This window comes from Kryptolebias marmoratus, linkage group LG24 (assembly GCF_001649575.2).
Source record: "Kryptolebias marmoratus isolate JLee-2015 linkage group LG24, ASM164957v2, whole genome shotgun sequence".
Taxonomy (NCBI): Eukaryota; Metazoa; Chordata; class Actinopteri; order Cyprinodontiformes; family Rivulidae; genus Kryptolebias; species Kryptolebias marmoratus.
In genome coordinates this window covers 3,902,028-3,929,535 of record NC_051453.1, presented here as the reverse complement: position 1 = coordinate 3,929,535, position 27,508 = coordinate 3,902,028, and the positions used below count along the sequence as shown (strand labels likewise).

General features: G+C 38.9%; 3 protein-coding genes across 25 annotated transcripts in view; 1 reads left to right on the top strand and 2 right to left on the bottom strand.

Annotated features, from left to right (window-relative positions):
• Positions 1–838: 838 nt before the first annotated feature.
• On the bottom strand, positions 839–10,317 carry atg4c (autophagy related 4C, cysteine peptidase). The gene is made up of 11 exons (XM_017420391.2): positions 10,142–10,317; positions 9,917–10,038; positions 9,309–9,392; positions 8,328–8,555; positions 6,227–6,566; positions 5,667–5,737; positions 4,645–4,778; positions 4,349–4,427; positions 3,478–3,554; positions 2,979–3,098; positions 839–2,604 (listed from the first exon to the last, which is right to left on the bottom strand). The coding sequence occupies exons 2-11, from the start codon at positions 9,990–9,992 to the stop codon at positions 2,437–2,439; spliced, it is 1,377 nt and encodes a 458-aa protein (XP_017275880.1). The 5' UTR covers positions 9,993–10,038; positions 10,142–10,317; the 3' UTR covers positions 839–2,436.
• Positions 10,318–11,133: 816 nt separating this feature from the next.
• dock7 (dedicator of cytokinesis 7) overlaps positions 11,134–27,508 on the top strand; it is a 41,246-nt gene continuing 24,871 nt past the window's right edge. For 15 of the 21 annotated variants that reach the window (XM_017420438.3, XM_017420455.3, XM_017420454.3 and 12 more), the window contains exons 1-15: positions 11,134–11,294; positions 14,458–14,557; positions 15,295–15,470; positions 15,763–15,831; positions 16,414–16,543; positions 16,766–16,978; positions 17,171–17,256; positions 17,362–17,428; positions 17,845–17,994; positions 18,523–18,603; positions 18,803–18,965; positions 19,414–19,556; positions 19,644–19,737; positions 19,857–20,019; positions 27,311–27,428. In XM_017420438.3, coding sequence (XP_017275927.1) covers positions 11,257–11,294; positions 14,458–14,557; positions 15,295–15,470; positions 15,763–15,831; positions 16,414–16,543; positions 16,766–16,978; positions 17,171–17,256; positions 17,362–17,428; positions 17,845–17,994; positions 18,523–18,603; positions 18,803–18,965; positions 19,414–19,556; positions 19,644–19,737; positions 19,857–20,019; positions 27,311–27,428 — 1,791 coding nt within the window. In that variant the 5' untranslated portion in view covers positions 11,134–11,256. The remainder of the gene's footprint in view (positions 11,295–14,457; positions 14,558–15,294; positions 15,471–15,762; positions 15,832–16,413; positions 16,544–16,765; positions 16,979–17,170; positions 17,257–17,361; positions 17,429–17,844; positions 17,995–18,522; positions 18,604–18,802; positions 18,966–19,413; positions 19,557–19,643; positions 19,738–19,856; positions 20,020–27,310; positions 27,429–27,508) is intronic. The other 6 variants (XM_017420449.3, XM_017420443.3, XM_017420452.3 and 3 more) reach the window with 2 other exon arrangements.
• angptl3 (angiopoietin-like 3) lies at positions 20,660–25,059 on the bottom strand. 3 transcript variants are annotated; one of them, XM_025006866.2, is made up of 7 exons: positions 24,408–25,059; positions 24,139–24,252; positions 23,885–23,996; positions 23,657–23,770; positions 23,326–23,421; positions 22,546–22,812; positions 20,660–22,430 (listed from the first exon to the last, which is right to left on the bottom strand). In XM_025006866.2, exons 1-7 carry the CDS (start codon positions 24,936–24,938, stop codon positions 22,234–22,236), a joined length of 1,431 nt encoding a protein of 476 aa, XP_024862634.1. In that variant the 5' UTR covers positions 24,939–25,059; the 3' UTR covers positions 20,660–22,233. The 3 variants fall into 3 exon arrangements, with proteins under 3 accessions (XP_024862634.1, XP_017275945.1, XP_017275946.1); XM_017420456.3 differs by having other exon boundaries at positions 20,661–22,430; positions 24,136–24,252; XM_017420457.3 differs by having other exon boundaries at positions 20,662–22,430; positions 24,142–24,252; positions 24,408–25,058.

Sequence of the window (27,508 nt, the reverse complement as noted above, 5' to 3'; positions counted from 1 at the left end):
GCTTGTTTATTGCATTTCCCTTGAGCCTGTGACTCATTAATCAAATATTCATACATCCCTGTAAATACACGGCGAACAAAGTCAACCCTCAGAATGCCCCGTGGCCCCGAGCACAAATGCTTCTGTCATGTTTCTGTCAGAAATCTCAAATGTCACATCTCCTGTCTACCCAGTCCTTTCATACTCCCAAACATAAGAATGTCTCTGTAGATGCTTTGCTTTTGCATATTTTATGTTCCCGCTCTGTCTACACAGACTGTTGCTAAGCCAAAGAAAAAGGAAATGGACATGGACCCAGATCAGGCAGGGGATCTAAAGGATGCCTTTATGCCCTTAGAAACTGAGAAGAGAACAGAACGAGGGATTCTTCCTCCGTCTGTCCATCCAGCTCACCCTTGGCCCGGCTCCCCGACAGAAGGGACATTTTTTTTCTTTAAAAAGCGCAGCTCATCATAATACAAGAATTTGTATTGTACAGAAAAATGGTCTAGAATAGCTTAAACCAGAGGGGGCAACAGGCAGATTATCTATGGTAACAGAGCTTTGCACACAAGGATATTTTCTTTTCCTCCTCACAGGAACACAATTGCTGCCAGTGTCATCGGGTCACATTTTTTCCGGTTCCTGGTTAATGGGCTGTAGAGATGGTTAGCACGTACGATTAGTTTTAATCTTCTACATTTGACTGGGAGAGAAAAGGATTGAATTCATTTCGGCACAACACTGAGGTTTCTATGCAGAACTGAGAATGAAGTAAACATTTTATTTATTTATTTTTTTAACTTGCGAGAGCAACTTTAACGTCTTCAAACGGACCAGGAAAACGAATGCAAACCGATCAGAGTGAAATACTTTATTTAGCGTTTTTGCTGAACACATTAAAACATTTTATTGAGGATTTCTGTAAGTTAATTTAACAAACAGAGACACGGCACATGAGCTGCTGTGTTCGTAAGAACATGAGAATCAATGTTTCAGTGTTTAAGTGATAAATAAAAGTGCTCAACTGAGGTTTGTACTTCATGTTAGGTATATTTTGTTGATTTGTAACTATTGCACAGTGACAGATCTTTACCTTCTTAATGCCGGAAAACAATATTGAGAAAAAAACAAAACAGAAAATGTATCAAAGAGCATATAAAAAGTTAGAGAAAATCACCTTTGTGTGAAAAAATATTTATAAGAAAGCTAAAACAAACTACCAAAACAAGTGTTAATAATAATTTTGACATTAATTATATTTGCGTCTCAATATGTGTTACAAATTCCTAAATTTGATTTCAGTGTAGTTTATGTTTGGATTTAAGATGCTGCTGAAGTGATAAATGATACATGAAATAAATCAAAACACTGGACGCTTTATGAAATATGACACGAGGCAGTGACTCAAACCACCACAGGTCACTTTTACTGAGACGCATTAGGCTTTGGAAATTAAGTCGACTCAAAAAGTTAATTCGGAGATGGAGAATATATTCTTAGTAGAGAGGTTTAAAAAAAAAAGTTACTTGCCTTCAAACAGCCTTTTATTCCACTAAGGTGCTTCCTGTACCCCCTGGGGCCAATAATAAACTTTAAATTAACTTTTAAACAATAAACTTTCTTGTGACCCTGATGATTTTAAATGATTTGGACCTAGAATTAAACAAACAAACAAAAAATCTTTCACCTGGAGCCTCATTTCTAAAAATGTCTTATAATCACAATTTATAATTGTGAATTACTCCTGAATGTGCTTATTCTAATTTTATAGTAGATTATGTTAAATAAAAGCTGAAGCAGGACCTAAAAGTCTTATTTTAAGTTTTAATCTGAAATCCATAAATGTTAAATGAACAGAATCGTGTCACCTGCCTGCTCCACCGCAGGAAGAAGCTCAGTACTTCCCAGATGCAAATTTTATAGTGTTTCTAATTTTAATTTTAACATCTTTTGCACTTTTAAATATAATCAACCTCGTAAAGTCTGTGAATGGTGTAAAAAGGGCTTGGTTGCACGTTTGTCTAATGAAAATTCTGCTAAAATAAAAACTCCTGGAGCCTCATTTGTAACAAAACAAAAAGATTTGGCTTCTTCTGAAAGCTTAATTTAACCAAAGATTCTATTATTGTCTCGACTAGAAAAATACAAATACTGATGCAAAACGTAATATTTGTCTTAATGCGACTACATTAAAAAGTTAGCTCTTTAGATTCAGTAGAGCAGCACAAGATGTCGAAAGGCTCCCTGACTAATTATTCAGTGTGTTCACTTCAACAAAAACTGCAACCATGTAATCACAGGTTTGTTTCCAACATGTAAAAACTGGATCATTGTTGCTGTAAAAGGTTCATTAAATGAGTGTGTCCCAACAGTGTCATACATGATTTGGTGGATTTCAAGCACTTCCAGTCATTACAAAGGAATGCTTTCTTTCTGGACTTCTAAACCGGGCTGTCAAAGCAGCACAAAGTCCCCAGAAGTGGTGACTGTTCTCCGAGCGTCTCGAAGGAACGGCCACTCCTGCTTCTCTGGGTTCAGGCCCGCCGACAGGTCATAATCCCTGCTGTGACCTTGCACGAAAGTGAACGCCGGGTACTTCTCCTTTGCGGACGGCTGTAACAACTAAAACAGCAGGAGAACAAACATTTCAACACTGGAGATCAGGAAAAGATAATTCAGTTTCTGGATGCAATTTGCACTCATTTCAATGAAAAGAGAGAGATGTACTAAAGTAGACATGATAATAAATTCAGGAAGGGAGAGACTGGTTTAAAACATCTCTGCAACATTATGACCAGGCGGCACAAACTCAAACAGATTCATAGCTAAATGGTGCCACCTACTGGTCAATTACATTTACACAATTATTGCTATAACAAAGCAATGAATGTGCAGTGATGTTAAAATAAATAAAATACATATTATTAATAGGAAATTACAATGAAATAATGGCATTGCATGAGTTATCTTCCTTGTGTCGTAGCAGTTCTCTCTACCTTGGTCAGCTCTTCCCTGATCTTCTCGTAGTCTTCAATACTTCTGGAATAAAAGCCAATAGTGCAGCTTGGGTCCATTTTGCTGAAAGGCATCTTCTTTGGTGAGGGGCAATGATACGACTAAACAAGAACAGGAAAAAGTACAACGGAACATGAGCACTGAATTACAGAGCCAAAAGACAAACAATAAAAGGCAAAAATGCATCATCTGATGAAGAAAATCTTATCTGATGTCATGGTGTCCAAACATTCTCTGCCTTGTTGTAACATTGTATGCCAGGACATGCAAAACCATCAAACAAAGTTTCTGATATGTGCTGGGTGCTGATTTTCATGTATAAGCTCTGAAATATTGAATCTCGGTGTCTGTATTTGCATTATTTCCCTTAAGTGGCAACTACAGCAAATAAATCCGCAGATCAGACTCACGCCCTTAAATACCAACAGAAAGTATTAAATATTGATTACTGGAGCCCCAGTCTGTGCAATTTTACGTTACCTGGAGAGGGAAATCGCTGGTGCTGACATTCACAAAAGACTGACAGTAATGAGGGTCCATGTAAATCAAGCTGTCATCTGCAAGGACAAAACAGAAGACAAGTTATTCAAAAGCATCAGATTATCACAAAAAAGCGCTCTTCTCCTCAATATCTATGCAGAGTAGCTCAAAGTCACCCGCCTGGCTTACTGTTGGGGTTGCGAGCGTCAAATATGCCTCCCAGAAGGTTGTTGCTTTTTAATATCCACCAGGCCGGATTAAACTCTGCATAATCAGATGCGTTTGTTCACGCGCATTTTTTTTTTTTTTTTTTTACACCCACAAGAAAAGAGGTTGTCATTTAATTTTTGTGTGGGGGAATTACTTTTACAAACATGCAATTATATTCGACCATTTGCATATGATGAATGCAGTGCTGAGCCGCGTCCTGGCAGCGAGAATGTATTGCTTGTCATTTAGACATCATCCAACACTGTATTTCAAATTGGTAAAATGTAAATGCGTAAATATTGACTGCCAAGATGTACAACTGAAGGTTCCTCCTGGCTCCTGAAGGTGATGAAGAGTGGCTCACTTTGGGGGCCTGGATGAAATTTAATGCATGTCTCCTATGGAAATCAATTACGGTTTACAACTTGGGAGGTTTATGTGTGATAAATGGGTGAGGTTTTGATGGGTCAGAGAGAATAAAGTAAGCCCTGCTTCGCTTGCTTTCATCTCCACTCCTCTTCGTTTTTCTCACGCAAACATGAATACATTAACTTACTTTGTCTCTACACATACAAAGGGTATATTATGCAAAAATAATTTGTTATTCATGCCAACCTTTGTGTGTGTGTCTTTCTTGGTTTTACATTATGCTAATACTCACCTTGAAATCCCACAAAGTAGCAGGCCTGTTTGGGCTTTCCTCCGATGATGCCTATGCAGTACTCCAGACTCAGGATGCTCTAAACGAATAGAAAAACACAATACGCCTGACTGAGACACACTTTCATTTGGCACCTTGCTTAATTTATTCAAATTACTATAAAACATATTTAAATTCACCATTTTCCACTGAATACTTACCATTTAAAGCTTAAATCACACAGTCCAGTCTCCAAGCAAATTGTTCTTAAACATGTTATTAAGCGAAATGAGAGTTTTAAAAACTGTATTTCCTACCTTTGCAAAGTCAAAATACTCTGGGTTTGTCTTCTCCCCTCCCAGCCTGACAGGGATGAGGATGATGACAGCTCGGCTGCCGGCTGATGTCTCGTTGGGAGCCCTGTGGCAGTCCACAACGTCGGCACTGTACACTACAAAGGATCAACACAAACAGACGTGGTGAGGGAAGCTCATCTGGTTTTCCTCCTGAGACACAAAACATTTATTTCCAAAAACATCTGCACAACTGTGTAAATAAGAACACAAACATAATGTTGTTGTGGGTGTCACGTAGCATACATGTTAAGGCCATAAAGCTGCACATGCTGTAAGTGCATGTTTTAAGCAAAAGCAAAAAAAAAAAAGTGTATAAATTACATATGCTACTTTCTAAGAACAAAACAAATAGTTCCAAATTTAAATATAGTTACATAATATTAAGTAAATCAGAAAAATCTATACAGTGCTTGGAGTATGTGTTGTGGAGGACTTTCACACCAAACTTTAGCTCAAAATCTGTAGAGCTGGTTGAGTTATAGCCATTTTTGTTTGTCAAGGTTGATTAGCTGTTGTGGCCATCTTGAATTGGGCTTACTCCAAAAGTTAATCACTTGTAGACGAACACCCAGTGATTGCTCACTGAGAGTTTCATTAAAATTCATCCAGTGGATCAGGAGATATTTTGCCAACAGACGGTCACAGACAAAAACATAAGGATCTGCCTTTCAGCAGTGATAAAAATGATAATTTACTTTAACATGTCTTAAAGAAAATCCTTTCAGCCTGAAGGTTTTACCTCAGTGCAACTAACAAACATGAATCAGCACCTAAGGTATGGAGGTTAAAACGAGGCTGAAGCGAGACGTTAGAGATCTGAAATGGATGTGTTTGTTAGGGGGACAGACTCAGAGACTCCTGTCCCCTCCTCAGGCAGCTCCAGTCTCTCAGAAACAAGAAAATGGTGGAAAAAAAGCAGAAGAGTCAGCCTGGGCGCTGTGCCCAGCGACCCGTTTTATCAGCAGCAGGATCATCTTTTATACCTGTGCAGTCCTGGGAGACGTAGGCAGTTATACCCGCCAAGCCCGGATCCATCGCTTCTTTGACAGCTTTCCTAACAGAAAGAGGCAGGAAACAAGGAAGGAAGGAAGGAAATTGAGCTGGAAAGTCAAGTTTGAACTAAAGTGGTTATGCAACACATTTTATTCATCTAAATAATAATTATACACCTTGTACAACTCAGGGAAACAGGAAATGACTTCTGTTCTGGACATATTTAAATGTGACGTTTACAAAAGCTGTAGAACGTGCACATTTAAAGAAAGAAAAAAATATATACGGTCTTCTGGTGGTTATATTTTTATTTTAAGTAATTATTTAATATTGTTCCCTATTTGTTGTTTTTTCCCAAGATTTATCAGTCTTTTTATATACTAACATTAGGTGGAAGTTTGTTTATCAATTGTTTTTTTTTAAAGATGACAATTTTATATAGCAATGCATTTCAATTTAACATTACATCTCAGCATAAACAGTCTATTCAGATAAGATGTCTGATCAAACAATATTAAATTAAATCAATAACGGAGAAAAACAAGCTTACTTGAGGATGTGTGCCACTACAGCGGGACCATACCAGTCCCCTGCCTGTTTTCCCATTGTCAGCCCTAAGTAGACAAGTCTGTGCAGGCCTAGTGGAGCCGAGGACATGTCCCCAAACCAGGACACCAGAGTGCAGTGGTACATCTCGTTCAGATGTGCATCTGGCTGCTCTGCTGATCCCTGAGCCGGGGCGTGAGGTGCAGGAGATGGCTCGCTGTCAGAGGACCCGGGGGAGCCCTGCAGAGAGGCCTCCAGAGAGGCAACGAGACGCTTGGCTGCAGAGGTGGTCCGTGTCTCGGTGTCTAAAGGCTGGAGTGAGAGCGCCTCTGGCCAGGTCCAGTCTGCACACAAACAAGCACGGCTGGGTCGGATTACTCAGCTACAGAGTTTAGATGACTTTGTTTTTTTATTGTGATTATTAAAACCATTCATTGAATTTACACTGCCTCAAAATCAACCCTAAAAATGTTGCAAATAATGACAGAAAAATGAACATCAATGCAAAAAAGTGTGATCTGAATATTAAACATTTACAGTAAATCAGTTCAAAGAACTCGTTAAAACAATTAATTTTGCAGGCATACAGAAATATATAAACATCTACAGGTAGGATGTTATTTTTTATTTTTTGTCAAACTTTTTAAACAGAGGCCTCATAACAGAAAGGTTTCATAATCTTAAAACGATTAGACCGAAAAGACAATTGAAATTTTTCTTTCATACAAAATTATGATTTAATTAAAACCATTTTATAAGTTAAATACTACATTTTCTGATCTGTTGTGATCTATATTGTTATCCATTCTATATGAATGTATGATACATTCAGATTTCTTCTTTATTCAAGAAGCTCTCAAATGTTTAAACGACACTGAGGCCACTTTGTTACAGCAGATGGACTTTAAAGTACATTTAAACTAAGCATTAAGGGGGAAAAACATGTGAACAACATAATAACACTTATTACAGAAATAAAAGGGTTTATTTTTACTGAAAGAAAAGAAAAAGTTTTAAAAACCTGACAACTATGATTATAAAAAGCAGTAAACTCTTTTTTTGCCAGTTCTCTGAAGCTTCCTGAACCCGATCATTCAACACATCTAACTTCCATTTTAAAGTAATAAAAATAAAAGGTTATTCAGACCTTGGAATTAGAAGCAATTTGCCCTAAAAAGCCTGAACCTTTTGTGAATTTCAGAAGCAGATTAGAAGACCACTGTTCAATTATAACTTTGATCGTCATAGTATTTCATTTTAACAAAGTCTCAGCCTCACAAACAGCGTGGGGCTAAAGGCAGATAGAATGGGAGTGGTCTGAGCTATAAAATAAGCCAGAGTCAAGTTTAAGGTGTTAAAAAATGACCTTCATTCAAAGGGAATCAAATCTGAAATGGATCAATAAATGTCCTAAAGTGGATATTAGTCCCTTTACAGAGAAATATTTTATTAATGACATATTTTAGAGATTGGGAAGAATAAATCTGAGTTATCATTTTCTAAATGACTACATTAGACAGACAGTTGTGTCGTTATGTTGACTCATAAAGTGGACATTTCCAACAATGAGTCTCAGGAAGACAACGAATCCACTGGTTTAAAAGTGTTGCAACAACTAAATTAAACTTTCTGTTCTAGTTTGACAAAAAACTCTTACTGGAAACGAGTCGTAGTTCCTGCTTTCAGTATCAGGAAGTGAAAAATAAGGAGTTTCCTGCTCATTCTAAAATCATTTACAGAATCTAACTTAATGCACATAATCTTCTTTAGTTTCAGGTTTCTATATCATTGATTGATCACTTTCCTGATTATATTATTGTCCACTGACTTATTTAAATACAGGAAAAAAAACACCAGAATTTGACCATCTACTGAGCAAGTTTTCCATTTTTAGCAGTAAATGTTTAATTATTTCTTTATTTAAGGTTAAACTTATTAAGATAATGCGAGTCCTCAAATTACATACTTCCACTAACAAGTCAGCTCTTACCAACAACTAATTTAAATGCCCTAAAACTACAACCAGTGTACACATCTAGATCGTTTTTAGATGACAACATTCGTCTAATTCTGCGGTTGAGTCGCAGTTTCATTTTTCACCTCACCTCTGCCCAAGAAGTGTAGAACCAGAGCTTGAGCCAGCATCATCTGTCCGGCCCTCAGCATGCAGCCCCAGCCGCAGTCAGAGGTCAGGGTGCTGCCCGGCAGAGGAGGGAAATCTTCCCGGTATGTCAGCCACACGCGAGACGCAAAATCCTTTCGGAAAGCATCCACGTTCCCCATGGCAAAGTCCTCCTCGGCTTCACAGCAGGCTTCAGTCAGGCAGCCATCATCTGGGGGAAAAACAGATCCCATGTTCCAAAGGTTTGCAACCGGCCTCTTCTTTTCTTATGCAATATCAATTTGGACAATTGACCTATTATTTAATCTGTGCACCTGATGTTTAGGTTTGTAGCTCATTTCAAGCCAGAATGTTAATATAATCTTTGTTTGTCCAAGTATACTCCCAGTGCTGACCCATGCACTCCAGCACACACACACACACACACACATGGCACAATCATGAACCCAGACCCAGGAAGGTTTTGCCATAACACAACACAACACAACACAACAGCTCGCCTGAACAAAGCGGGATGATTTCAGTAATTGATTCTTTGAACTGGTCAAAAAACAGTTTTGAAGAGAGGAAAAATGTTCAACATAAACGATACAATTCCCACATCAGCAATCAGACCAAGCAACAAACTAAACATCATTGTGAATTAAAGTAAAAGACAAATTCAGGCAATTCAGAGAAATGTCTCTGTGCAGTACAGAACAAACGGGCGATGCTGTCAAGAAATTGTTAACGGAGAACTTTCTCAACACTTTGGGGTTGCCGAAGCAAAGTCCAGTTCATGCAAAATCTCCACAAGACAAGAGTAATGATTAGAAGGCCTTTCAATGTCTGTTACAGGAAAAATAAAATGTGCAAAACTTATTATATGTATAACTGCAGATTTAACTCGACATGCATGCTGAGGTCAGGTAAAGCAGCCGAAGTGTCAGCATGTGGCTCTGATGTAATTCTGTGTTCTCCTTACCTTCAGCCTTAAAATGGTAGCACTTCCCCAGAAGAAACACTGGGGAATTTCTACTGAATGAAGTCTTGAATTTGAGAACCCAACCTAAAACACAATAAATGAACAGTATATCAGGGTTTGGCTGACTGCTTTAAACTAGGCTTTGAATGATTCTGTTTACTCAGTTAGGTTGCACACCTACTTTACAATCAGTCATTTTACCTGCCTTCAACAGTTTATTTTCATTCTCATCATACATATAAAAACAGTTAAATGAACAGAAACATCACATGAAAAGGTGCAAAGATTTTCACCAGCTAGTCTTCACAGTATGACAAAAAGAAACTATTTTAAGGACTGACTCAACCACAGCAGGCTTCTGTCTGGTTACATTCTGGTACTTCTTATCTATTTGTTTATTTGTTGTTTTTACAGTTTATCTAATCACTGATTCCTCTACATCAAATGTAGAGAAACCAATTAAGGCGACAGGTCGTTTCAGCTCTTGCTAAAAAAATAAAAAAAATTACTGATATAGAGTCATGTTAACAAACTAAGCATGAAAAGGTTGCGCATGCGCAGTAGGGACTGCCTCTGTGCGTGTTTTTAGCCTGAAGCAAATAACTTACTGTACTTCACATTGTGCCACACTGACATGAACTTTGTCTTCAATTTTTCCACCTCGTCGCTCCCTTTATTCTCCATTTGAGCCAGCGGGGGAAAGAACCCATGCCCACACAGGAACACAGACCTGGACATTGTGCAAACAAAACACACACACACATCTTGCAGATAAGGAGTTTGCATGACATTAGTTTCTAGTACACACACACACAGAATAAATAAATCGCTACCTTAACGCTTGTTCAGTCCTTTTGTTTTTGTGTCACAAGCACGCAGCTGGTTCGTGCTCAACTTTAAACATAACATAATGCGATGCATTTCCTCCGTAGCCTGCTGTGTAACTTTACATTCCCCCTCCTGCGATAGCACCAATGTTTATACTTTGAGGAAGTGCAGCGGTGATCAGCAGATCTCGCGATATTTCCCGACGAGAACAGGAAGGGAGCGAACGTTGGCTCGATTTGAGCTTCCAAGGCGGCCCGCGCGGGCTGAGCTTAAGTGGTTTCCGGAGACCGGCACATTGTTTCTTTAGTTCATTGTGTTTTTTATGTTGTTCGAGCACTTAAAAACAACAACAACAAACAAAACAAAACAAAACAAACCTCCTATGTTGTATAAAGAGGCAACACCTCCAATTAGATTGTACCAGTGTGATAAATGTAAATGCATAAATCCAGATGCAAGATGTATAATATATACTGTATATTGTCTCATTTAGTTTATTTAGCATTATTTACAAAGACAACTCTTTTAGCTTGTGCATCTCTGGTCAGTATGACTATTTCTTTGATTTAAAGTATGCATATTTTTTAGTAGCATTGACATCAACAACAGCACCACCTGTGTGTTTTTTGCCCTTTGGTCATAATATAGAGATAGTATCTCATATTTATGAGATGCTGAGTCATACTATTATCTGTTGCTTTTTGTTTCAAAGCCATATATTGGACTTTGGTTTTCTCTGCTGCCTTTTCCGCCTCTCATTTAACATTTCAATTTTTGTGCCTTCCTTATCTCCTCAGAGTAGGAATTTCATTAGATGAGAGTATTTAACCTGAACTTGGATTTTGAGATGGGTTATGATGCTTTGTTTTTTCTTCAAAGAGGAAACAAATGAATATATTAAATATCTTCTTGGACTGAAACATAAACGCGCAGCGGCTTTTTGTTGGGTGTGTGCTGTTGCGCAGTACGGCAGTGTTTACGGTAATGATCCCGTTCTCCGTTTTCTCCCTGTGGTTGTGAGCGGACTGCCTGCCCGCTGCCTGCCTGGGAATCTTCATTAAAAAAAGAAAGAAAAAAACAAACAAAAAAAAAGGAAAGAAAAAGAAGCACATCCGCGGCCATGGCTGAACGCCGCGCATTCGCCCAGAAGATCAGCAGGTAAAGCTCCGGCTCGGCGCAATGAATGAGTCGCTCCCCTGAACGGCCGCTCGCTGCTGGGTCGCCCCGAGCGAGCCCACCGCTGCGGGAAGCCCCGCCACGGAGGCCCCGCCTGGCTCCGCTCCCTGTCGGAGCTAGCCGCTCGTTAGCCGGAACAACGGCAGAGATGCTCCGTCAGACCCACCCAGACAGACAGCTGCTGAAGGCTAACAAAAGGCTGATCTGGTTGCAGCCAGAAAACGGGTTTCCGTACTGTCCCAAACTCATAAAGGGTTAAAAATAATAATAATAATATATTTTAAGCCCGCAGATTGTGGACAGCTAGCTGTCTGCTCCACAGAAGCTAACGATAGGAGGCTACAAATACTGACGCTGGAGATGCGACTGAACTTTTTAAGCTGTGGGTTTTTTTAATAAAAAGAGGAGAAAATGCTTAACCTAAAGAAAAACCTTATCTCTCGTCAAATCAAATCAAATCCTGGTATTATAATCTCCCCTGTCCTCAGACAGATCTAATCTCCTTAACAAAGGGGCTTTGTCAAGCTGTCAAATGGCACCTTCCCAGTTTTATACATTTTAGAAATCCTCAGGACGTTTTTAAATCATTTTTTCTTTTGCTGCTGTTTTAAAATGATTCATTTAATATTACTGTCTTCTGTTGGCGTTTTTACATTTTGAATTAGAAGTTGATCCTTAATGTTGATGCCTGGATTGTGGGATATTATAGACAAAATTAGTTTTTTTTGTTTATCTGTAAGACAAAATATTAAAATCTGGCAATTCAGAAATACCTAACAGCATAGTTAGGAACAAAATAGATGAATTGAAGTGTAATATAACCTAAAAGTTATTGTAGTTATTAGGCTGCTGTAACTCAAATACAACGATTTTGTATTATGTGTACACACTTACAGACAGAATAAGTTGTAATAATTTTATTATAAACATAGCTGCTGAAAATGCAAAAGCATTTTTAGTTAAATTCATATTTAACCTCTGTGCATGGCATGTTTTGCCTTTTTGTTATCATCCTAATTAAGCTCAAAGTAACACTGTGGCAAAGAAATACATGTTTTAACACAAAAGCACATAAAAAGGTTGGTGAAACAGCAACAGGATGACTGCAGAGAGTTCCCAGAAGTCCTGATAAATGTTTCAGATCTGAAACATGAAGAAATAAGCTTTTATTGTTATTTTTATTATGTTAAACGTCAGAGTGGGCGTGTTGTGCCATTCTTGGGCCGAAAACAATACATTCTTGTTGTTGGTTGATGCTTTAGATTGCTCTGTTTTTTATTTGAATTAGTTTTATTCCTGTTATAAAAAAGTGATATGATATGTGGGCTTTATGTATTTCTGTTTGGGGCTAACTTGGCCCAGTGGGTGGGGTGGTTGGGGGTTCGATGCCTGGTCCCTGCAGCGTACCAGACTGTCCCTGGGCAGGACACTGTACCCCCACTTCCCACCGATATGCGTATGAGCGAGAATGTAAAAAAAAGGCCTGCATATAAATGAAAACGCTGCATGATCAGGCGAATGCAAAACTCTGTAAAGCGCTTTGCAGAACCTGGAGAGGTTTGAGGTGTGCTTTTTAAGTTGTGGACCATTTACAGTGCAGAAATTAGTCTTGTAGCAGAAAAAAAACAACAGTTTTATCACTTTAGACATGTTGATGATTGTTGGCATTTGATTGTATCACATTTTAGGTCAACTAAATGACAAAGCAGCCTTTTCCAGAAGTTAATATCACAGCTCAGCTGAACAATTGTCTTGTGTTGTGCTCCTCAGTTACTGTTGGGTCCCAGTTTCTTCCTGGGAGTTGCTGGTGTCTTGAAGTGGAAGCCACAGAGCCTATATTTACTCGTCCGTGCAGCGAGCGGCGCCACATGTTTGGTGAGAGGCAGAGAGGGAGACTCTGGAACGCGTCTGTCAGTTCTGCTTTTCTGCAGCAATGGCAGCATTTCTCAGCAGAGGTCACCGGACTTGTGTTACAGAACATTAGTGACGCCGCGTGGGGCCAGCGGCTTGGATCATGTTGTTTTTTGTTTTACTTTCTGGCGTAAAACGATAAGCTTCTGTTTTACGCCCGTGACAAGCACTCAGGAATCCAGTGTTTGTATAAACGGGACGTATGATGGGTTTGTTGAGTGACTCACAGCCTGTCCCCACGCTTCAAATTTGTAATCATGATCACGGGTTTGAAGTAACTTTCAGACAAGTTGCTGTGATATCGCTTTAAGTATGAAAACCAGAAGGACACAGGGACACAGGGACGTTGGACACCAGTTTAAAGAAACACTCCTCTTATCTTACCTGTGCAGTATAACCATGACTCTGTTTGTATCTTTCCTGTTTGTTTGTGCCACTTTGAACCACTTCCTGTGTGATTTTGTTCAAGGCGAAGGTCTCTGAGTGGTTCTGGTGGTTTCACTGTGATTTAAAGGATCAGTCTGTGACCGCAGCAGCTGCTGAACACCAGGGACTTTTTATTTATTTTACTTCAACAATCTCTGTGTTCAGTTTAACGTAAGATGTTGGCCAGAAGTGACACATCGTATGTTTAGACAGGAGCTAGAAACATTTGTGTCTTTGAGTTGCGTTGAGTCTCATGCGTTTAAACACATTATTATAACAACTAAGTTACTTTAGTCAGTTTTTAAATAAATGAAATAAAAATATAGCTATTTTTACATCAAAATAACTTAAGCGAATATTTCAAATTGTTAAATAGCCTAAAGTTGGAGACTTAAAAATAATTTTAGTTGAATTGTTTGATCACTTTGGTTTATTACCTTACCTAATTGCATAGCATATTATGCTTTATGATGATTCCCTTTTTTGTTTGCTGCATTTGTGTTTTTTGAGTGTATTGTTAGAACTGAATGCATTTGAAATACAGAAGGAGTTTGAGTTATATTTGTTGAATGAACTCAAACTCAGACTCTGGTTAGCTTTAAGGGTGGATGTGTACTTCTTTAGTTTCATGGTATGTATAAAAAAATTCTGCATTTCTGATGATAAAACTTTACAAACTGTTTGTATAGTGTGATTCCAAATGTATTAATGGAGCAAGAATAATATTGCAGAGTTTGGATGGTGAAGGAAACTACCATTTGTCGGTAATTGCAGTTTTTATATCGACTACTTCCCTTCCTGTCTGCAGGACTGTGGCAGCAGAGGTTAGGAAGCAGATAGCTGGTCAGTATGGGGGTTCGCCACAGCTCTTCAAAAACCTCAACGTTGGGACCACATCAAGCAACACGGTGAGTAATTTCAAGCAGTTTTCACCCCTTGAATTAGCTGCAGACTTTATAGCTTTTTATTTCTCCATGACCAGGAATCAGCAGTTCTGATGGGCATAAAAGCTCAGTTTTCAGCTGATAACATCTCATTTATGTCTGATAATACACTCACTCAGTTAGTATATTTGTTAACGGGTTAGAGCCTCAGCAGCCCTCAGCTCAAACCCGAGCACAAGCTCCTCGTCTTCTTAATCAGGCTACAGTTGGTTTGTAATTAAACTGTGGAAAGTATTTGTGTTTAGATTTCTCTGGAGGGAAACAGACCGATACAAACCCACACACTGATACTTAACGAGCAGATGAAAGGGATTCCCTTTGGGTTTATCGTTTTGTAGCATAATAAGATCCCTGAACTGAAACCATTAGGCTGTCCTTGAGGCAGCCCGTTTGACGGTGTTATTTGTATCGGCACGAGGACACGTGTTCGGATGCAGTTGCTCTAATAACAGGCATCCCTTTCTCAGAATGGGTTTTCACATTTTAAATTAAAAAAAATAATCCATGAGTTTAAACTGTTCCCCCAACAGGAATAACAGGATGTAGCTCATATTTCGTCCTTGTGTGGTTTTATGTTGTTTGGAGTAACAGAATGAAAAGTAACCCGTAACTCATTTCCTTTCCTCCGAGGCTACACGTGGAATTGTTCGCCCTTTTTTTTCTCCGTGCGTCGGATCTAACTCGCTCTCTTCACGCACCAGGTTCCCCTCACAGAGGCGGTGGAGCCCGTGGACTTTGAGGAGTATCTCATCACGCACCCTCCCATCGTTGAGTCGGGTCCGCTGAGAGATCTGATTGAGTTTCCCCCTGATGACATCGAGGTCATCTACACACCCCGGGAGTGTCGCACTGTGGTACAAGCTGTTCCAGAGGAAGGGTACGTTAAAGGACTTCTGTCATCAAGTTTGGACATACAGTTGTTTTGTAACGTCATGCTCCAAATCTGTGTAAACACACACGGATGCTGTCTTTGCTGTCCTCAGGTTTGTATATAATTAAAGAAGATATACAAACAAAACACCTTCTGCTCATAGAATAGACCATTTAATGTGTTGTTGCTACTATTTCAGAGGAGGCTGCACAACACCTCACTGTGGGATGTGTCAGATTCACCTTTCATTATAGTTATTTATAATAATGCATTTGAAGTCTTGTATGTTTGTTTGCAGAGACACTGATCCTCATGTCAGAGATTGTGTCAGATCCTACACAGAAGACTGGGCCGTTGTCAACAGAAAGTAAGGCTTCACTTTTTAAGTTAATGCACACGTTTACTCATAATATCATTATGTATTAGGATGGGTAGGGATTTTTGAGTATTTGAAGTCTAGTAAAAATAGGCTAATTCAAATAATTAATGAACTCTCCTGCACCTGTTAGTGACACGCCAAGTTGTTTCCTAATGGTGCTTTTCAAGTCTGGGTGTTTTTTTTTTTCGACACAGCACCGACTGCCCACCCCCTCCCAACTAAAAGAAAAAGTAAAACAGCTTGGAGTGTCCCAACATCTGTTTCTGCTATTGTATTTTTTTTTTACAAAGATCTTAAAGTGGAGCTTATGGTCACGGGTGAGCTCAGCTTTCCTGTCAGAACACGTCCTTCCACGCTGATCCACTGGACCGATGAAAACAAAGAAATATAAAGATCCCCAGCTGGCAGAATTAGTAGCAGAGGGGGGTTAAATATTTGAAGAAAAAATGAATAATTACTGACTAATTTGTGGAGCTTTTTACTTAAAATACCCATCTCTATTATGTCTGTATGTTGTTGACTAACTTCTAAGTCAATAACAATCTTTAAAACGACTGCTTGCTCCTGCAGGTATCATAAGCTTGGCACGGGCTTTAACCCCAACACTCTGGATAAACAAAAGGAGCGTCAGAAAGGCCTGCCGAAACAAGTGTTTGAAGCTGATGAAATGCCAGATAGCAGCAGCTACCAGGATGACCAGGTACCAACCTGCGTATGAGTAATCTGTAGTTCCAGGCCTCGGTGAACTCCGTGAACCTGATGGTTGCTCTTCTTCCCTCTGACACGTATATACATCGTTGCCCATGTTGCCTCTTCTTACTTAAACGTTTGAACTCTGTTTGAGAATTCAGGATGGTGTACCTATTTGTTGTTTCAGTACAAGAGCCTGTGCCACATTTCTCATGAGTTTGTTGCTGCTTAGGATGATCTGAAGCGGCGGTCAATGTCTATAGATGACACTCCACGAGGCAGCTGGGCCTGCAGCATCTTTGACTTGAAGAATTCCCTCCCTGATGCCCTCCTCCCTCACCTCCTCGACCGTGCCCCCAACGAGGAGATTGATCGGCACAATGAAGAACAGCGCTTGTCTAACCGCCATCGTGAGCTCTTTGCTCTCCACCCTGCCCTCGATGAGGTAAAAAAATGCCCATTTTCTTCTGGTATTTACCATTAAAGTTACATTAGGTCTCTTATTAGAGTCTTTGGTAAAGGTTTTTTTGTGTCCCTTCATCCTAACAAACCCATAAATTTAATCTGTTTTTTAAACTGGCTGCTTATTGTCAGTAATTTTATTTTTTTCTGTGATTTCTCCCATGTGAATGTGTAGGAGGAGCCCATTGAGCGCCACTGTGTGCCTGAAGTACCTAAAGAGCACTTTGGCCAGAGGCTACTCGTCAAGTGCTTGTCCTTGAAGTAAGTAGTGGGCAGCCTTTCTCAGGAAAAAAAAAAGGCAGTACAGTTCTTTTATTTAACTGCTGCTTTTTGCTGACCCGCTCGTTTTTCTCTCCCCTTTTGAAGGTTTGAGATCGAAATTGAACCCATATTTGCTAGTTTGGCCTTATACGATGTCAAGGAAAAGAAAAAGGTAAGCTGTTATGCTTTCCTCAGTATCTCTCTGGTCCTGAGTTGTGTGGTCTCATTAAAACTGTTGGGAGGTCAAAACAAATCTGATGGTTGGACTATAAAATTTCATGCTGTGGTTCTGTTAATTCTTTTGAGAATCAGGTTAAATCATAGACTGAAAGCGAGTGTTTACGTGAACAAGCCCACGTGGTACTGTTTCTGTCTGCCCTCCTTTAGCTACAGAAACAAACACTAGAGGGTAGCAGTCGCCTTGAAAAGTAAATCACGTATATTTCACCTGCTCTGCAGCTCATTTCTCTGTGAAACATGAGCCTCTATGAACGATGTTTGGATTATGTTGTCATGTGAATGCATGTTTGATTTGATATGATTAAAGATTAATTACCTGTCTGTTTGTTTATGTGCCCCCCCCCCCAGATATCAGAAAATTTCTTCTTTGACCTAAACTCTGAGCAGATGAAAGCAATGTTGCGTCCGCACATTCAGACAGCAGCCATTTCCACGCTGGCACGCTCTGCCATTTTCTCCATCACCTACCCCTCCCAGGATATCTTCCTGGTCATCAAGGTGAGGCAGGTTTACTGCATTATTTCTGTGTTATAAATAAAAATAAAACATTTTAGGTGCCTTAAAAGCTTGAAAACTAAATGTTGGATGACTGTCATAGAAGTGCGAAAAAACTATTTATTTAAAATGAACCTAGGAGATCAGTGTGCAGTTGGTTTATACATGAAACATGTTAGAAAATACTTTTTCCTTAAGGAAAAAAAAACATTACATCAGAACCATTTGTACACCAACTTGCAGAAACAAGTTTTGCAGGAGGAAGAATACCAGTAGTTTGTGATTTTTTTTTTTACTCTGTTGAGAAAAAATCATGTTCTCCAAATTAAAAAGAGTATTTTTATATTTCAAGTGTAGTCTTTTACTTCAATGAAACCTAAACTTTTTCCAATTTGCAGTTAAAAAGAAAATATCTAGCACCAAAGTTTGCGTAATAATAATAATAAATATCAGAATTACTCTGTGCTGCTTGATTACCTCCTGTTGTGTGTGAGCCGAGTTATTAAATAAATCTTTGTTTTTTGTCAACAGCTAGAAAAGGTACTGCAGCAAGGTGATATAGGAGAATGTGCAGAGCCGTATATGGTCTTCAAAGAGTCTGATGCTGCCAAGGTATGATCGCTGCAAATATGTTTGTTTTAATTGAGTCTAATAATAAATATACATGATGATGTCATGTGCATGTACTACAAGTTCCTATATTATCTTAAGAGATTGCATAATATGTAGCAACATATAGTGTTTTGTAAGCTGTGTTTCCCTAATTAATTAATAACAGAGGTAATTAAATCACCATTTATTTCTTCATTAGAATAAGGAGAAGCTGGAGAAGCTTCGAGGTCAATCAGAGCAGTTCTGTCAGCGTCTGGGCCGCTATCGAATGCCTTTTGCGTGGACGGCCATCCACCTGATGAACATCGTAAACAGCGCTGGCAGTCTGGAGAGAGACACAGAGCTGGAGATGAGCCTCTCAGGTGTGACCGTCTTTTTAACTCCAGAAGGAAATGAAAGCATGTCAGTGTGTAGTGATTGTTTGTCATTATGTAAAAAATAAAAAAAACAGCTTTTAGTCAAACTTGCCGTCTGAATGCCACGTGTTTTTATCTGGGTACAGAGAGCATCAGTGAACCTCAGAGTCACGCATGTGGCTCATGCACCTGTCAATATCGTACCACCCTTTAAAATCTTTATCTTCAAAAACTTTTAAACGACAAATAGGAAGAAAGCAAATTCAAAAACAGGGAGAAAAAAATCCATCCAAAGCAGGCATGTGGATATATTGATTTCTGGCTGGTTGCTCTGCGTTGTTTGTTTAGCCTTAGACCTCAAAAGGTTTGACTTTGGTGTCTGTATTTTGTTGATAGGCACATTAGAAATATGTAAGGTTAGAAGGTTTAGTTCTTTGTTGTTCATTGTTTGCAGAAAGAAAAGGCTCATGGTCAGAACGCAGGAACTCGAGCATCATGGGACGGCGTTCCCTGGAGAGGACCACCAGTGGAGATGAAGCGTGTAGTCTCACAGGTTTCAGGCCAGCAACACTTACTATCACCAACTTCTTCAAACAGGCGTGTACAATTATTCAGAGATCTATTAGTTTACATTTAGTTGTCACGCTTCCTTTTTAAAAGTTTCTGTTTTTGCTTTATTTTTAGGAGGGGGATCGGCTCAGCGACGAAGACTTGTATAAGTTTCTCGCTGATATGAGAAGGCCTTCTTCAGTGCTGAGGAGACTCAGGCCCATCACAGGTTCAAAAAACACTCTCATTTTGAAGCAGGATTAGAAATTTGAACAGGAAAACTAGTTTATTTCTGTGATTAATTTTTTCGTTTTTACTTTCCCTTTTTTTCCCCTGCTATCATTGTAGCCCAGTTAAAGTTGGACATTTCTCCTGCTCCGGAGAACCCCCATTATTGCCTGACCCCTGACCTCCTGCAGGTGAAACCTTATCCAGACAGCAGAGTGCGCCCCACCAGAGAGATCCTGGAGTTTCCTGCCAGGGATGTTTATGTGCCAAACACCACCTACAGGTACAGCAAAATAGTTCCAATATGATTTTTTAATGTCACTGATTTTATTAACTTCTTTTTAAAGCAGTTTGTACTTTATCCTGGAAAGGAAGACAGTAAAAAGATACTTAATCAGCTCAAAACTTGCAGCATTTGACACTGATGACTGACACTGTGGCTCATTATTGTTTACCTCACATCTGCCGTTGGGTGGAGGTCATGACTGCCAGGACTCTGCCCACACCAGCATGCAGCAGCAGATTCAGTCTGTGTACTTTGTGCACGTTGTCCATTTGAATAAGGGCTATTTTTGTCAAGGTGACTGAGAGACAGAGGTGTTACCAGACAGCAGCTGTCAGGGCCCCCACCACCACAAGCCCGGTTTGTCTGCAGGTCTCTTCCTGGTGGTGGATTATTTGATAATAGTGACCAACAGAACAGGGTGTTTGTAAAACCACCTACCTAAATGTGATCACATGCAACACCTGGGTTAGAAAACAATGAAACACAGATGTTCCAATTATCTAATTATAAATTTCACTTATAATTTAAACACATATTTAAACAATATAAATATAAATAGTAGAAAGATTTCAGTTCACTCTTAAACTTCCCTTATAATTTGGAATGTGGAATATCTTATTATATAACATTCTATATGAAAATAGTTATCCACTATGATTACTTCTTTTATTGGTTGTCAAGTATTACAGTTATAGTAGTTGTTTGTAGACAATGAAAGGTGTTCATATCTAGTTAAACGACGAACTTCTCCTTCTAATGAGAACTAACTCTTGCCTCTGGTTGCTGATTAAAATGTGCAGCAAAATAAAATAAAACACTAATGAGAAAGTACAAAGTAAACACTCAGGGCTGATGTGGTTTGTGTCAACACCTACTTTGGAATAATCAATTTGTAATTAACATTGAAGTGAAAAAACAAAAAGGTAAAGTTTTGTGGCTACACCATTTTTGGTTTAAACTATAATGCTTGAATTATCAATTTGAATTAGAAGTAAATCAAAACTATTCAGATTTGATGTGTTATGTAATCCAGTGGATCACAATAAGATTAGAAAAATTAATTTTAGCTGTATTAAGTGACCACCAACATATAAAAGTAATCAGACACAACTTGGTTGCAATATCTGTCAGTTTCTCAAGTTTAGTTTCTATTTAAGAACTTTAAAAATTTATTAAGTTCATTACAAAGTTGAATGTAATACAAAAACAGATTTGATACAAAACAAACTTCATGTTGGGTAGTTTTTTTTTGACACATTGATTTATTACTGTTATTATTTCTCATAAATATGATTTGGTAGCACTCGGAGCTTCTTGTGAGGATGACTTAATGTGAGGCACATTTCAAAACCAGTGACAAGAGTCAATATGACTCAGTAACAGAGGAAACATAAAGACATGATGTTCTCCAACAATACCAGCATCAATCAGAATAGCATGAACATTAGTTTAAATACTTTACAGCTTAATAATAATAATTACTAATAATACAGAACAAAGAGAAAGAGTTCATCAGTGCACTGCCAAAGTTTGGGTTACCACTATTTTGTAGACTAGTTCTCTAGTGCTGCACTCGATTGTGGAAATAAGTATAAGAATAAAAAATTACGAAGCGTAAACAGGAAAAACTTAAACATTTGCGTTAGTTTTGGAAATGACATAATTTCCTTCGCAGCTTAATTTAAATAATTTGCATGCATTATGTGATAACTGCTTGTTTCTGTAGCTTCAGGGAACATGCAGTGCACTTTCACGTCTCAAAGCAAAAAAAAGACAATAAATAGCTTGCTTAACACAGGAGCTGCTAAATGCATTTTGATTACATGATCTCAGTTCTAAGATCATTGTCTTTCAATAACTTTCTATTCTGCTTTAGCGTTGTGGTATTTTCTAGCCATTGCATAATTAGGTTTCAGTGTAGATCAATATGTCCATTTCGCTAACGATTGCAGATGTTGCATAATAACAGTTCTGCTGTCCTTGCCACACCAGACTCAATAGGTTAACAACCTAAATGCCATGCTTGCACCATTACGACAACTCTGTAAGTCCAACTTTTGACACATTTGGCCTGCTGACAGAATTTTAGAAAGCAGAGCTTCTAGCTGCAGTTAAATTAGGACATATCTAACGTCTATGTCGTTTCACTGCCCTTTCTCTAGAACCTTTCATCTGATTTTAGATGTCAGTGTACTTGGAAAACTACCAGTATTACTGTACGAGAATGTGAGAGTTGTCTGTTGTTGAGGCTGTTCGTAAGGTGAATTTGGTCGTCTTGAAGGAATACAAAGAACCTGTGCCAGGCTTCCATTGAATGCCCTTCCTCCTCACAGAGCGTCCCTTTGCCCTCAGCCAGAAGTATTTTCCATTTAGGTTGGTTTCGCTGCAGACGCTGAACCACCAGCCTCCTGTCAGACAGAGAACAACTTGGTTGTAACTCAATTTTCTTTGTCCTCTAAATTCAATTTAACAACAAAAATATCTGCAATGCTTGTGATTATTTTGGGGCAGTGCCTTCGGTACCTGTGCAACTGCGAGCACAGTCAGAGCCACAGATGTTGTTCCTGTCTTTTGTAGAGAACTTCTCTCCGGTTATGTTGGTCATCACATCAGGCAAGTCGCCTGCAAAGTGGCTGACATGAAGGATGTAGTCCTTGGAGGGACCTTCCACTGCAAAGCTGTACTCAGCCCAGTGCTTTTCCTCCTTCCAGTCTTCCACATCAACACGCAGGATGGAAGCTTTGAGTTGTGAGATACGGTGTATTTTCTTCAGGCCCAGCCAGAAGTCCTCTATGTAAGACAGAAATCAAAGGGAAATTGATTTAAAATTCAGAATGCTTGAACTTATTAAATGCTGCCAAACTGTCTGGCTTCTCAGGTAATACAGGGAGCCATTTTATTTCCTCAACGTTGATATTTCACTATTACTGTTTCAGGAAGTACTTTAAAATGCAGGCCCAGCCAAAAACAAATTTTATTTGCAAATTTATACAGCAGTCAAGAGGATTAACATAGTAGCCTGTAACACATTCGAAGTGAATTGTCAAAAAGTATTGGGCACCTATTTTGATTGTAAGTAGTTTTGTCGTTTGCATTTGAAATATGTAAATTTGTGCACCTTTGGTCTTTCTGTAGCTACGTTTAAATTTTCAGTATATTCAATTACAAGGCATAAAGCAATAATTGAATTGTTTTAGTAATACCTAGACAGTATATTAAGAGTAAAAAAAGGGTTATGCAAGGCATATTGTTTTTTGTATTTACATCTGTTACAGGCTACAGTTAAATGTAAAATATACTCACTTTCCAGGTCTCCAAAACCTTTTTCATACATTTCCCATGTTTGGTCAAAATCTACTGAACTGTCCGTCCTGCGCTGAATGATAACTGAGCCCCCATCTGTTGAAGATTAAATCATCATTCAAGTTCATCGACTGCTTTACAACACACAAATGTTATTAAAGAACCTGGTTGTGACCTCATTTATACAATATAGGTTGTGTTTTACGCTGATGGATCAGCTATTTTTGTTTTTATCAAGATTACTTAACTTTAGCTGAACTTTTTAAAATTAAATTTGTTATTTAAGAAAATAAATCCAGCCGTGGCTGAAAACTCCCAGCATCTGTCTTACCTGAGCCCATTTCACAGTAAACGTAGAACGGCTCTGAATTGTTTGGTTTGATGGCGTAGATTCCACTGTTTGTCTCCCCTTTGTTAAATAACTCGCTGCAGTCTACAGGAAGGTCTGAAACACACAAGGTTTAAATGAATAATAACCAGTACGTCAAATTTTCGCAGTTATAAAACAGTTTTATTATTTACTAAAAATTAGGATTGATTACCCATTTTAAAGAATTACCATTTGTATCTAAGCCAGTTGAGTTTCTTGGAAGATATTCAAACATATCAGCAGCTGAAAGGTCTGAATCCACTGACTTATCTGCAGTATCTTGAAAATTGTCATAGCTGAGCTGCAAAAAGAATACAAACAAATCCTTTTACAATTTGGTTTTTAACCAAGTCTGCCTACACCAAACTTCGTAGATGGAGCTAAATCAGATTCTCATTGATTTTTGACCCATAAAGACAAAAAGTATTCAGATCACTCACAACTACCTTGTCCTCCAGGTTTTTAATCTTCATTTTCTGGTGGTCCAGTTGTTCGTGCTGCTCTTTCACAGCTTGCAGAAGATTGCTGATTGTTTTGTCTTGAGCTTCTATCACTTCCTAAAAATATTATTAATGAAGCAGTTTTTACATTTAAATTTTACATATGTATTATTTTATATATATTGTAAAGAGCAAGTTATGAAGTTTGGGAAGTGAACAAATTTAAAGAAGTTTCTTTTACATTTGCTTTCTGAAACCACCACGTTTCTCACCTTGAGCGTTGTGATTTCACTGAACTGGTCGGCAGGAATCACGCTCTGCGATAATCCTTTCAGCCTCTCCTCAAGGCTTCCCACTTTGTTCTGCAGTTGTGTCCGCTCCTGCAGGATGTTGTTGATTTTCGAGTTGATTTCCAAAGACAGGTTTCTGATCTCGTCATTGTTGGCTTTCAAGATGTTGGTGGTCTTCTTGAGCTCCTCCTCTTCCTCCTTGATTTCTGAAGTGACCACTGAGAGCTGGTAAAAAGAGCGATCGAAAATGTTCAGCTTTTGAAAAATGTTGTTGATTTGGGCTTTGGTTTTGTGGACAAACTCCCGTAAACTCTGGCCAAGTTGGAGGAGACCATTTGCCAGCAGGCGAACATCATCCAGCATGGCGAAACGAGACTTGGCTTCAGTTGGGCTTGTTTCTGTAGTGAGAGCCTCGGGGGGCAGGGTGGGGTTCGCCTGTCTACCTGAGATGTCCAGATGGAATGCAGACGTCGAGCCGGCTAACACCAGCAACAGGAAGATCAGCTTCATCATATTTTCTTCTCCAAATCTAAACTGAGGACGGTATTCTAACACCTGTTTTTTTACTCAGCACTCTTCGTTCCTGCTCTCTTTCTAAGCTAGTCTACTGTTAAAATGATTGGAGAGCAGCAGGCTGCGCTGTGTTAAATACTGCCCTCACAGTAGAGGCGGGGGAGATTTGCTGATCATTAAACCCTACTATGCTTTTAGCTTTGTGTCCCACCTCCTCCTAAATCCCCATCCAGCCCTCCCTCGTCCAAACAAACAAATCACAGTAGTGTGCAAATGACATGTGCACCCCCCTTCTCTGCAAACTATTTAACCCCAATCCCTTCTGTATACCACACCCTGTCCTGCTCTCCATCTGTGGTGCAGCACTTTAGCTGATCAGCAGAAAGCCAACAATGGCCATCACTGTTTTTGATGGATCGTCAGTCTAATCAATCCCAAACCTTATAACCCTGCACACACTTTGCTCTGATTAATAATGCTGTGTGTAATTAATGTTCCAGGGTTTGATTTAGCATCCTGCTGAATCAGCCCAGCCAGGCTCTCTTTCTCAGGTTCTCTTCCTGCTCCTCGTCTCATTTTGCGGGGAGGGAAGAGGGCTTCGCATTTGTGCCAAGGCTAAACGTCTGGGCGATAACGATGTCAGAGTTTAGGCAGTGCCTTTTCTACAAATTTAGTTTGCTGATTTTTGTAACCAAAGTTCAAAGATCGGTACTCTGCAGATGAAGAAAGTGGGACAAAAAAAAAATACTGCACACCTACAGTCCACAGAATGTCAGGCGCAGTTGTGTGACAAACAAAATAGTTTGAAAGCACTGACAGATTATCTGTGGCGCTCTAGTGCCCTGCTTTACACTGCAGGGAAAAAAAGGTTGTAAATTACTAGAAACCACAGAAGTACAGTACAGAAGCTAAGATATTTGTTCCTTTCCCACTTTGAGCTCTACTTTAACTTTTTAGTACCCTGGCTGTAACAATACATCTTAAAATTGCAAACAATTACCCTAATAAACCTGTTTTTTGTCATTTGTTGTTAAGAGGCTGGCTTACCTTGGTTCTCAGGAATAAAACAATTAAGATATAAGCAGGAGTAGCTGACATGGTTTGTTCTTTTTTGTTCTCTGGTGCAATTTTTAGTCAAATATTAAGAAGACAGAACAGAAAAACAAACTAAAACTTAAATCTAGTGCACTATATTTTCCCCCCTTAGCAGACATACACAGATTGTTTTAGAAGTCACATTTTAATAAACTTTTTTATCAATACTTATAAAATAATTCTGTTGGTTGTTAGTGAATTCCTGAAGCTCTTCCTTCAGTGTTGGTAAACACCTGAAGTTTATTCTTTTTTGCTGCTCACTGAAAGAACAATGAGAAGTTGTGAAGTTTGCCTTCCTGTGTCTACTGATTAACCCAAGTTGAATCTGAAGAGACGAACTGACCAATGACTCGTTTCTGTTTGCTCTCATTGATATTCTAGCTTTGCCATGGTAAAGTTATCTCAGGGTTTATTCCAGGTCAAGTTCAGTAACCTACTTCAAAGCAGCGATGGCTGTTTTTGGTGCGTGTTACGTGAATGTTACCAGAAGAGGAGACTAAGGAAGATTTTAATGAATAGACAAAGATTCCCACGCCTTCTTCATAGTTGTGGTTCCAGCTGTTGTCTCTGTAGGTCCATCCCCCACAGGATCAACAACGTCACTGCGGTTTGTCAGCTGATCCCAAGTTAGTTCACATTTTCTACTGTGGGGCCTCTTTTCGCCTCCCCAACACTTTTGTAAGCATCATCCATGCCACTATAGTAACACTGCATTTGCTCACAGTAATGGTGAAGATTGTGGAAATAAAGCTCAAAATGCTCCTAGTGTTTGTAGGTTTATAATAGGGTAATCCAGTAGAAATTTATTGTAACCTTCTCTCTTGTACAATTGCAGTTTAATGAAAGCTTTAATAATGATCATTATTCCTTTTGTAGAGGCAGTGTCCTTTTTTTGTATCGTCAAATATGAGTGGGCCAAGCCTCCTGCAGTCACCAGTCAGAGCTGGTTTACCTAATGTGGCCTTTCCCCGATCAATTCATAAAATCTGATGTAACTTTGTCAGGTAACTAGGTCAAGCACTCTCAAAGACATTTGTTTTATTATAAGAGTATTGTCAAATGTCGTAGAATCTCGCCACTTCATAGAAGAAAGGAAATAATCATTGCTATATGGGTATCTTGTGCTTTTTTGCCTTTTATTACACTTTTTGGACATTTGAGCTACTGTAAATGTTTTAGTGGAGGAAATGTGGGAAAAATATACCAGTTTACTTAACAGAAAGCACACAATACATTAATTATTATTATTTGTAATGAGTTAAAATGTTGTATTTCAGGAATCTGCTGTACGTGAACCCCCAGAGTCTTAACTTTGCCAACCGTCAAGGTTCTGCTCGCAACATCACAGTCAAAGTGCAATTTATGAATGGAGAGGATCCAAACAACGCAATGCAGGTATGTCATTATCTAAAACAAAACATGTCAGTCTGTTATTATTGGGTGATTTGAAGATTTGTTCCAGTAATTGAATTATA